General features: G+C 42.7%; 1 protein-coding gene across 5 annotated transcripts in view; it reads right to left on the reverse strand.

The window, feature by feature from the left end:
• Window positions 1-12,406, reverse strand: part of HLCS (holocarboxylase synthetase (biotin-(proprionyl-CoA-carboxylase (ATP-hydrolysing)) ligase)) — a 230,497-nt gene that overhangs the window by 207,201 nt on the left and 10,890 nt on the right. For all 5 annotated transcript variants that reach the window (XM_012640099.1, XM_012640098.1, XM_012640101.1 and 2 more), the window contains exon 2: window positions 1,556-1,693. Coding sequence is in view for 2 of the 5 variants with exons in the window: in XM_012640098.1 (XP_012495552.1) it covers window positions 1,556-1,693 (138 nt within the window). In the remaining 3 variants the exon portion in view is untranslated. The remainder of the gene's footprint in view (window positions 1-1,555; window positions 1,694-12,406) is intronic.

A 12,406-nucleotide genomic window follows, 5' to 3' on the forward strand; every position in this document is an offset into this window, starting at 1 on the left:
AGTTTCTGAATAGTCTTTTCTGCATATAAAAATTACCTGAGTTCACCAAAAAACTTCCTAACAGATGGTCTCTTTCTATCAAACGCAGGAGACCATCTGCAAGTACTGCTTGATTTGATTTGGGTTAATAAAAGCTTTATTTATTTTGGAATCTCGATGACCTGGATCTCTTTAAAACCATTAATTTGTTCCTCTGGCTACTAGAAAGGATATAGACGTTGGTTAAAACCTTGTCTACCACTTAGCAGCTGGTGGCTTTAGGCACATGGTTTAATCTTATAACTTCAGTTTTCTTATCTTTAAAATGGCAATTAATTATACCTTGCAGAGCTGTAAGCATTAGGGGTAATGTAGGTAAAAGACCAGCAGGGGCTTGATAAATGGCACTATTATGGTCATAAATGTATATAAAGCTAAACAAAATATTGTTGAGCCTTCAGGAGAGAACGTCTTGTCTCGGCGCAGGAGCCTGCTCTCAGGCCCGAGTGCCAAACACTCCACCCCTTCTGGGGCCCCCACCAGAAAGTCCCTCGCTCTCCTTTACTATCTCCAACTATTTCAGTCTATCTCGAATTCTACTCAGTTATTTCTAGTCTTACTCTCCCTTTTTCCCCTTCTCTCATCCCAATACAGAGTCTTATGGATAATCTCCACGAAATGGGAACCCAGGAAACATGGCTGTCGTCAGCAAAATGCCTTCTGGATTATCCACATGGCAGGCAAGGAACACACGGGGGTGGGTGAAGGTAGAAAGGCAAGAACAGCTCCTCGTGGGCAGGAGAGGGGAAGACATGGACAAGGGTGGGTGAGGGGCAGACTCCCGAGAGCCTGAGCGCTCAACCTGCATCTGGCGAGGACATCCACTGAAAGCTTAAGCCAGAGTGTCCCAACTGGGTTTGTGTCCAGAATGATTAACTCCGGCCACAGAGAGGAAAACCCAAGGAAGGGATACAAGACAGGGTGATACTTTCACAGGCCACACAAAAGACAGTGAAGATGAGAATGAAATGAGGATGAATGGAAACGAGGCGTGATGCTTAGACATCTGGGGAGGGGCATTGGAACTCGGACCTTTGAGGAGGTAAGGAGGAGGTGAGCAGAAGAGCAGGTTGGGGTGTTAATCTGGGATTTCCTTCTTTTAAGCAGAAGAGTACCAACAGCTGGCTTTGAACACGTCCCTGACGTTGAAGTGTTTTCCGAATACTCAGGGCAAGATGTCTAGGAAGTAGGTGGAGAGGTAAGCCCTTTATTCAGGCTGATTTGGGAATCAAGACGATGACCTGGGAAAGAGCATCCATCCGGCAGTGCTGGTCACCTGCCTCTTGTATAACGTGAGCCACAAATACAACCACACACGTGGTTTTCAATTTCCTAGCAGCCGCATTAAAGAGGTAAAAAGCAACAGGGGAGAGTAATTTAACTAATATCATTAACCCATAATATCCAAAAAGAAGAGGAGCCACAAAGACCAGGGAAGAGCACTCACAAAAACACTTGATTTGGATTAATACATATATTTTCTTTATGGTACACAAGTAAAAAACATGTTACTCACGGTTTCTGAAGAGGAAGATGGTCTCTGTAAACTCTCACCTTGTACCCAAATGCTCTCAGTAACAAATGCTATGTGTTCTGCTTCAAGTATAAAAGGAGAAACAAGAAATAGGGCCCATTTGTTCAAGTCTTCAATGGACTGTATAGAGGGAAAGAAACATAAAGAGGATTCAGTGTCACTTCAGAATACAACTGCCATGTGTCTCAGCCTCCTCTGTGACATCCCATCCTCTGTAATTCTAGGTTAGGTCTAAACAAGCTTATCTGATGCTCTTCTATAGACCACATGAAACCTGTGTTCCTTGTCTAACTACGACTATTCAAATAGCTGCAAAAGCCCCTCTATGGCTCTTGACAGCTTCAACATCTCTAGATCTTTGTTTTCAAACAACGAATTCTGAAAGTGGGCTTCTCCCCACCATTCCTTACACTTAGGGTGTAGGAGCTTTCTAAATCACAATTTGGAAGCACATTTAAATATGAAGAGGCCAGGAAGTGTATGCCCACCTAAAGAAGCCTGAAGGGCTGTTCCCTCATTCCCTGCAGCCTCAAAGCAAGGGGCCCAAGGCAATTCCTTACCCAGAGTGAAGTAAACACTGCTCCTCTCCCTGGGATCTGAGAAGTGTGCCAGCCTCCAGGTACTCATACAATCGCCAAACCCAGAGAGATAAGCTATTTCAGGGACAGGCATTTACCATATGCAGAGAAGCAATCAAGCATATTTTAATGGGAAGGTAAACTCCAGTCAAGAGTGATTTTAGTTTTTTTAAAAGCAGATTAGAATCAAGATCAGATATACCCAATTACCTCCGTTCTTCTTCCTGAAATCTCTCTAAAAAAATAAAACAGAAATTGGTTTCGAAATGCTTTCACCCACCAAAAACAGGGCATACCCAGGGCAGAAAAAGCTGAAGTCTAAGGCTGGGGTGGGAGGAGCCTCATCACCCCAAAGAAAGGCATCTGGAGCAGACCCCACTGTGTTCACTCACTAGTTCAAGTCTGCCCTTGCCTAGCAACCTGGCGCTTATTGATGCTTGATAAAAACCTGTTAAATGAAATAACGAATGCAAATTTAGTGGGGGGGACTCCCCTCCATGGGTAAACATAATTATCAACATAGCAGTTAAAAATAAAAAAAGGCTCTCCACTTTACTCAAACACTAAATGTATATAATATACAGATAAAAAGCTTAAACTTTCCAGTTTGTATAAACTGTCTTTGGTTATACTTATCAATTTATTGTGGGACCTTCAATTGTATAAACATACACATTCATTATTTATTAATTTCATTTAGAATGTATAAAATATGGGGACAATAAAGGCACGAGATTTAGCTGTGTGGCTACCCCTGCCCAGGTAGACTGACAATAAGGCATCCATCAAACCAATGATATTTCAATCCTAAAGTAACAGTAGCTAATCACAAACTGTCAAGTCTTCCAACGGCAGGCCTTAAACATCAGAGCTGAAACCCCACAACTATTAAACACTCTTTCATTCATCTGAAATACTGAGTGGCTATTTCAGGCCAAGCTGCTAAGCTAAACAGACCCAGTTCCTAGTGAGAAAAAGATAAAAACTAGAAATAAGAACTGTGATTTAAAGCCTGTGGGGACACAGAGCAGGGCGGTCCCATCTGGTCTGGAAAACTGGGGAACGTATCCTTGATGCAGCAACAGCTCAGCAAAGCTCTGGGGTGAGGAAAGCTAACTGTACAGTAAGTTCCAGAATCCCTGAAAGCACTAGGCCTTCCCTACTTGGGGCTGCAGGTAGACGAGCGGAAAAGCACTAGTTACAGTTAGCAGAAGACTGATAGTTAACAGAAGACTGATAAAGTCACGAAAATGCTCAAAAGTACGACTGTCCAAGAAAATTAAATAAGACATTTACAAATCAACGTTTTTATATGTTCAAAATTTCTACTCTGACCTAAAATCCTAACGATTATATTTTAAATTAATTGATCCAATTTGAAAACCATTACAATAGAAGAGTCCACCTCTCAATTTTTCCTCATTTTAGGTTATCTTTCTCAATCAGGTTTATTAAGCCCTAACGCTCTAAGGCTGCGGTCCCCAACCTGAGGGCCTCGGTCCAATACTGGTCCATGGCCTGTTAGGAACTGGGACGCACAGCAGGAGTCAGCAGCAGGAGATTTGACTGCACAATAAATGTCATGCACTTGAATTATCCCAAAACCATCCCTCCACCCCCCAGCCTTGGAAAAACCATCTTCCATGAAACCAGTCCTTGGTGCCAAAAAGGTTGGGGACCACTGCTCTAGGGCACTCATTGTTATGTAAGGAAACCCAGAAATAAATCCACATATCTATGGTGAATTTATCTTCAACAGAGGTGCTAAGACCGTACACTGGGGAAAGGACAATCTCTTCCATAAACAGTGCTGGGAAACTGGATATCCATATGTAGAAGAAAGAAACTAGACCTTTATCTCTCGCCATAGACAAAAATCAAATAAAATGGATTAAAGACAAATCTAAGACCTGGAACTATGAAACTGTTAAAGAAAACACTGGGGAAATGCTTTAGGACATTGGTCTGGGCAAGGACTTCTTGAGTAATACCCCCAAAGCACAGGCAACCAAAGCAAAATTGGATAAATGGGATCACATCAAACTAAAAAGCTTCCTCACAGCAAAGGAAACAATCAACAAAGTGAAGAGACAACCCACAGAATGGGAGAAAATATTTGCCAACTACTCATCTGAAAAGGGATTAATAACTAAAATATATAAGGAACTCCAACAACTCAGGAAAAAATCAAATAATCTGATTAAAAATGAGCAAAGGATCTGAATATACATTTCTCAAAAGCAGACACACAAATGGCCAACAGGTATACAAAAAATGCTCCACATTATCAGTCATCAGAGAAATGCAAATCAACACTACAATGAGATATCATCTCACCCCAGTTAAAATGCCTTTTATCAAAAAGACAGACAATAAAGAATGCTGGCAAGGATGTAGGGAAAGGGAAACACTCCTACACTGTTGATGGGAATGTAAATTAGCGCAACCACTTTGGAGAACGGTATGGAGGTTCCTCAAAAGCTAAAAATAGAACTACCATTGTATGTAAAGAATGAACTTCTCCCCCTTGTAGCTAGGTCGTACTATTAAATAGTTATGCACCTTCCTTGGGAGAAGTGAGAAAACAGTCATTTATTTTCAATGTGTTATAGTACAGTATACTGTACTAACAAGAAAGAGTATTTTTTACTTGCTGGCAGCACAATTTTGACCCATACCTAAGCATAGCCTCAATGAAATGTTCAAACCTGAGATAAGATTTGAATTTCCACAGGAGGGTTACGGTTTGCCATACACAGAAAATCTCATTTTTAATTCGAAAAGTGGGCCAACTTTCCAGAAGGAAGAGGAAAGGGCAAGAACCCAACTAAAAGCAAAACACTTTTAAATGTTAATGAAAACAATGTTAGTGATGTCCATGAAAATTTGCACAGAACTGCAAAGTTCTTAACTGTGCTTAACTGGGCTTAACTATGAAGTTAAACCCATTTCCAAAAATAGTTGAATGGAAAGAACTATTGTTCCCTTTTACACCAAAGCAGTGGAGTTTTTACAGAGATTAAAGGACAGGCGCAAGCTACATTGTAGGTGGCACAGTCAGCTGAGCGTGCAGCCACCAGGCTAAGCACTGGGCCAAAAAACAAAGGCTGAGTGTCAACCGAACTGTAAAAGATGCAAAGACAATCCGCGAGGTGACCTACTTGGCAAATGATGTAACTGACAGAAGGAGAGGGGGAATGGGCAGTTTTTGTCACTTTGAGTATATCTAACAGAAAGCTAAGCACTGAGCTTTCTTTCCAAGTTCAGGTTCAACCAAACGCCAACCCACGAGCTAGGAGAGGACGTTAGGGAAAGAGTCCGGGTGGGCGCTGCTCCTGGTGTCCAGCTGCTAATCCGCAACGCCCAGGTACACGCCTAGAGGGAATGCTAGAGCCGTGCGTCTGCATCCTCACCCTGGCCCGCCTAGAAGAGGCGACCACGTCCCCAGGCAGAGTCCCGCATCTCCGCCCCCCGGCCACCAGCCCGTGCCGCGACCACACGCCGGGCGCCACTTCCGGCTCGCCGCGCCCACCCCCGGCCCGCCCACCTGGCTCTCGCCGACGCAGAAGACGCGGCTGCCGCGGCTCAGGCACACGCGGGCGCCGGTGGGCTGCGCGGCGGCGCCGCAGAAGGTGAAGGAGCAGCGCGAGGCGCGCAGCCGCCGCACCGTGGCGCGCACGAGCGCGGCCGGCCGGCGCCCCCAGCGCGCCCACAGGTACAGGTAGCACAGCGTGATGAGCATGGCCGGCGCCGGCGGGCGGGGCGCGGCCGGCGACGCTCTCCCCGCCGGCCACGGCCCGCCCGCCCCGCGCGCCAGCAGGCCGGAAGAGACGCGCCGCCCCGCCCCGGCCGGGGAGGGCTGCGCGGGGGTGGGGAGTGGCCCGTGGGGGTGGGAGGAGAAGGGAGGCCGGGATGGGGAGGGTGGCGCGGGGAGGAGAGGCTGCAGCAGGAGGGGCTTGCGGGGGGCGAAGCCGCGCTGGGGCTGGGCGACCGGGAGGACAAGGGACTGTGCCCAGGGCGGGTCCGGGTGGCGAGAGGCCGCGCCGAGACTGCGGGTGTGCGGTGGGGTCGGGGACGGGCCAGAGGAGGGGTTGGAGGCCGCGCCGGGGTGAGGCCTTGGTGAGGCCGGGAATGAGGCCGCACGGGAGTGGGGATGGGGCAGCGGGATGCGTAGGTTGTGGCGTGGAGGGTAGGTGCAGAGGCTGCCCGCCCTGCTGTAGTCTGAGTCCGGCCTCCCTTCCTGGGGGCGGGTGGGAGGCGGACTGAGGAATCGACTGTGCGTGTGTTTACTAGGGCAACAGCCAGCATTTGTTAGTCAGCACCATGCCGGGAGTCGGACAGCGCTCTCACAGCCTCTACCCAGTCCAGTGGGAAGATAAGGTGAGGCTGTTTTTATCAAATTATACTAGATCTTCATGCACAATAGGTTTTAAAGTAAATTACATAAATTCACACAATGCAATAATTTTTTTAATAAGGGCAGGAAACATAAGGTGAAAACAGATCAGCACCAAAAGCGCTGCCGTGCCAGTAAGGCTGCATATGGTGTTCTTGCAACATGTGGATCTCCAATTTGTGAGCATCCTGAGACCAGGGGAAAAAGAAAAACATCAACTGACCCTTAGGGTTCTTGTCCCCAAGAGAAGCATAATGATTCCTGACACTGATATATTTCTCCCATGGATCCTCATTTCTTTAGGTACCGTGTAAAAGAACAATGTCCTCAACAACCCTGAATTATAGCAAAGAATTCCATGGAGTTGCTTCCTATTCTGGCCCCTGACATAAGTAGATAGCATGATGCAGTAAAAGCCATCAGGTACACCACTCCCAAGTCTTCCTTAATCCAAGGATAGATTTTTAAAGTACCCTGGCTACTTATTCACCTGCTTTAAAATAGCAGTATAGAAATACCCACTCTCAGAACTTAAGACTTCTGGTCAGATACCATAGTAAATTCTCCCCATTGCATATAGCAACAATAGATTTATAAAGAGAGTGTAAAAAGAAATAACTGGGCTTGAAGACAAGATAAGCATTGATATAGACCACAAATAGAAGAAAGACAGTAAGTGATGAGCAGGACTGAAGTTGCATCCTGCACTTCCCTGTGGGACAGTGGCAGCTAGGAAGTAGGTTCTGTAGGGTAACAAAACCTAAAATTGTGTCACTGGAGAAAGAAATGAACAAGTACCCTCTGAGAAGGGGTTCAGCCCCTCCATGATAACACAGGGCTACAAGTCAGGAATTAGAAAATGAAAAGTGTTCAACAAAGTGATAAATCCTAAATGTTTTACTGTACAAACACTTAACCTTTCAGATAGCCTTCTTGAAGTTTGCTGAATTATGGCTACAAGGACCACTCCCCATCCCCACTAGGTATGGAGAGATCATTCTTCTACCTGAAGGTCACCAGCATCTCCAGTTTTCCCAAGGTGCTTAAGGATTTTGCAACCTTGCCTTCCTACAGACAACGTAACTCCATCTGGCCAATGGGAATTTTCCATGTTTACCCTTCAGTGTTTCCAGATGTCATAGTCTCAGAATACACCATGGGAAAATTACATTTTGGGATCAATCCTTTACACCAATTCTAGGTTATAAAGAATGGGGACCACCGTGGTTCAACATGAACTGCCCCTTGCATTAAAAAGCACCGATGTCATTCATGCCTGGGAAAGGAAGGGAGGAAGGAAGATATAATACAAGTGAGGGAGTAAGAGAAGTTGAACAGTGACACAACAAGCTCTGTTTGTGATCCCTCCCTAAAATGATTTCATTTTTCTTTTCTTTGTTTTCAGTTCCCCAAAATATGAAGAATAATTTCATTTTTCAAAGAGTCAAAGATGGAGTTTAGCTTCATCATCCCCAGATAGCAAAGGAATAGGGGAAGGATGCAAAAATAATACATCAAGGGATCGCACCGTGCGTGTCCCTGATCCTCATCCTAGAGTACCTCACTACTCAAAGTGTGGTCATTAGACCAGCAGCATTGGCATCACCTGGGAGCTCCCTAGATGTGCAGACTCCCAGGCCCCAATCAACCCAAAATCAGTGTCTACATTTTAACAAACACAAACACATTAAGGTTTAGAAGCACTGCTAAATTCCACCTCTGCTATTACCTGGGCCTGGGTTGCTGTAGACTCTTAACAAGACATTTCCAAACTAATATGGAAATTAAGAGCACAGACTAGGAATTTAAAAGCAAGACATTGTCATTTATAAGAACATCACTGTCACCATGGAAAGAAATGAGAGCACATCAGTAACCCATCAAAATGACCGGCTTGAGTCTGTGCAGAAAAGTTCTGCACAGACTCAAAAAGTCTCTAGTCTCCTGCTCTTAGGAAGACATGCCCTGGAAATAATGGTTTGGGACAAAAGTGGAGTGTTTACCAAAAGAATATCACTACCGGGAGGAAGCTGTCCTACTCCCCATTTAATAGCTGATGAATCCCCAGCAGGAGCCTATTAGACCAACACAGACTCAGAGCACTCAGGCCCCCCCTCAGTCAACTGGCCAGAGCTAAGCTAAGAAGGATAGTTTGTTTCTGAAATGAAGAATCCCAGTCTACTTGGAAGCATTGAGTAGATGCTGAAATTTAACTGTAAGCAGTTCATTTTTAGCAGTTAAAGTACATAGTCTCTGTTTTATGAATTAAAGAATCCATTCCCTCCACAACAGTGTTGGAGTACTAAAAAACATAGATTAAGTTTCTGCATTTAAAATGATATCCAAAATCCCAAGAATAACTGTTTGAAAATGTACCCTCTGAATAAACAATTTAAATATACATTTAATTGAAATCATGAGGCTTTCATTGGTAAAAACTATACAACGTGAAGAGCTTTTCTTTGACTGTCTACGGTATGTGTGTTTATTAGTCAGAAAGCTACAATATGAATATCTGCATATGCAGTTAAAAGGTAAGTGAATTAAACTATTTTATTAAACCAATAATCCTTTTTATTATTGGCTTAAACTCAAAATGAGAAATTTAATTTTGGACTGGTAATCAAAGCCAAAGGCTAAAGACTTCGGACTTGGGCTGTGAACAGGGCCTCAAAGGAAAAAAAAAAGTTATTTAAAATCTTGCCAATGAGCAAATGCCCACGTAGGCAGGTATCAAACCAATCACCACCACCGGTATCCTTGGTAAAGATTAATTTGGGAATCCCAATTTTTAAAAACATTTATTCCAAATAGGAAAATTTTGTTTTAAATGCTCCTTAAATTTCCATAAATGATTCCTTATGATTATATAATGAAGCTGAGAAATTTATTATTTCATTGCATTAATATTTTATTTTGATATACTTCAGTTATTTTTCTAATATTATTTATTGCTCTTGGATGTTTTATATTTATCAAAAGGACTCTGGGTTCTACACCAGAGTTGTCTGTAATTAAGAATACAGATAATAGTAGAGAGAAAACAAGATGGGAATTTTGGTTGAACAATTAAAAGATGCTTTCACATAAAACCTTAAGAGCCTATATTTAATGTGTTATTCTTTCTTAATTATAGGGAATTCCTAAATAATAGCTATCTCCCTGATTTCCCTACAGTAAGAATAAATACATCTACTGGTACTAAAGTAAGATAATGCTAATTGGGAAAATCATTTGAATTTATTCATGATAAGTCTTAGTATAACTATGTAATATGACATTAAATTGGTAAGGGAACATTACATATATTTTAAAAGAAGATCTTACAAGATCTTTTAAATGTATGTGATATTTGCTCAGAAAAGGAAGCAAAATAAATGTACGAATTTTAAGATCAAGGCAGGATTGAGTATAGTTAAAATGTGTTTACCAACTGTGTAAAAATATGTAGGTTCAATCAGAAATTAAATAACAGGAGGCAGAATCAGTATGTTTGGCTAGAGATCACACATACATGAATCTTATAACTATTCATATGTGTTAAGTGACAGTAGATGAATGTGATGGTGATGAAATGAAACTTATACAGAATATTGTAGACAGAACTGACTGATTTTAAAGTGAAATGGCAAGATGGACCATCCTCCAGTAATTCAGTAAAAGTGGTAGTGAGTGACTGGTTGCTAAATTTTTAAGGCCTTGAAACTATCAGCTATTAGAATGCCAGCACCCTCAAGACAAAAATTAAACAATGGAACTGAACTCTCCAATCAGGTGACTGTTTGAAGAGCCACAGTGATTGAGAGATGAGTTACTACAAAGCCTTTCCTTACTGGGACACTTTCTAAGAACCATAGAAACGGTATAGAGAAGCTTGATCTCTATTCAGTAGCTTTATTTTTATTCTTCTTTTTTTTTAGAGACAAGGTCTTGCTATGTTGTCCAGGCTGGTCTCGAACTCCTGGCCTCAAGCGATGCTCCCACTTATATTAATATATTGTTCTTTGGGAACAATCATATAATCAAATCAAGTGAAAAGTTGAAGCAAGAATGTTGCGGGGCCGGGCGCGGTGGCTCACGCCTGTAATCCTAGCACTCTGGGAGGCCGAGGAGGGCGGATTGTTTGAGCTCAGGAGTTCGAAACCAGCCTGAGCAAGAGCGAGACCCCATCTACTAAAAATAGAAAGAAATGATCTGGACAACTAAAAATATATATATAAAAAAAAAAAATTAGCCGGGCATGGTGGTGCATGCCTGTAGTCCCAGCTACTCAGGAGGCTGAGGCAGTAGGATCGCTTGAGCCCAGGAGTTTGAGGTTGCTGTGAGCTAGGCTAACGCCACGGCACTCACTCTAGCCAGGGCAACAAAGTGAGACTCTGTCTCAAAAAAAAAAAAAAAAAAAGAATGTTGCTATATTGTTAATCAAAGAGAAAAGAAGATAAAATGAGAGCATCAAAAGAATTTAAGTTAGAACACCTTAAACTATTAAAAATATTAATTTGAACTCATGTCTTTAATAAAAAAAAATTATCTTTTCTAGCTTTGTCCACTGAGATGGCCTCAGAGTAACATTACCCCAGAGTGCACCTGAGTGCTCAGATCCTGGAATGTGTGTATTTTACCCATTAAAAGAAACTAGAGATCCTTTGAAAAACGGCCGATTCAGCTGTTGGGAAGATACCAGATAAGCCAGAACATCTTGTGCTAGAAAGCAGGGAAAGCTTCAAAGAAAAACAGGGCCAGTCAAAAGGATGCAGGAGACAACCCAAAAATGCTCCCACTAGCTCAATTAGGATGATTTGAGTATCAAATTGAAATACATCAAATTTCTGAAGAGCCAGGAGTCCATGAAGAGCCTCAATGAGGGAAAAGCTTAAATGTTCTGCAAGAATGTGCGTACAGTATGTTACTGTTGAGTCTTGCTATTTTGTCATGTTTGTGTTATTGATTCATTTATTTTGTTGTTGAAGATTAGTAAATTGTAAATTTAGAAGTTATAATTTAACCCTTTAGAAGGTTGTTTCTGACCCACGGGAGCATCAGTACAAACACCCTATATATAAGCTGGGATTCCAAAGCAGAGAGAGCCATGGGGGATAACCAATCAAAATTCAGTCAGATCTGGTTTTAAGGCTCCTTAGGAGTTGAATGGTCTTGTCCAGCACAGTGGCTCACACCTGTAATCCCAGCACTTTGGGAGGTCGAGGCAGGAGCATCACTGGAGCACAGGAGTTCAAGACCAGCCTGGACAACATAGTGAGACCCTATCTCTACAAAAATAAATAAATAAGTTAAAAAATTAGGTATGGTAGCACATGCCTGGAGTCCCAGCTACTAAGGAGGCTGAGGCAGCAGGATCACTTGAGCCCAGGAATTCAAGGCTGCAATGAACTATGATCAGGCCGCTGTACTCCAGCTTGGGCTACAGAGTTTGAAAAAGAGTTGGATGGTCCTAAAAATAAAACATGGTACAAGATTTCATTAGGTCCAAAGATTGTAAAAATTAAACCTATCCTGAGAATTTATCAGCCTGTGTGCGAGCTACAGACTTCTATGAGCAAGCAGAGCTAAGTAATGTTTTCACTTGAATCCAGAGAAGAGGCTAAGGGATCACCTTCCTTGAGATTACGAATTGTTGACAACATGATAATAGTAGGATTTACTGTCTCATTAAAGATAAGCAAAGAAACCAAAAAAAAAAATCTCTGATGGACCATGATCTCAGTTAACTGGGACAGTAACTGTTTCCCTAAAGAATATCTGTCTCTTAACTTATTAGGTTATTAAGTATGGAATGTCCAATTTCCTTAAATACTAATTTTGAGGCCGGGCGCGGTGGCTCACGCCTGTAATCCTAGC

Source organism: Propithecus coquereli, unplaced genomic scaffold, assembly GCF_000956105.1.
Source record: "Propithecus coquereli isolate 6110/MARCELLA unplaced genomic scaffold, Pcoq_1.0 Scaffold148, whole genome shotgun sequence".
NCBI lineage: Eukaryota > Metazoa > Chordata > Mammalia > Primates > Indriidae > Propithecus > Propithecus coquereli.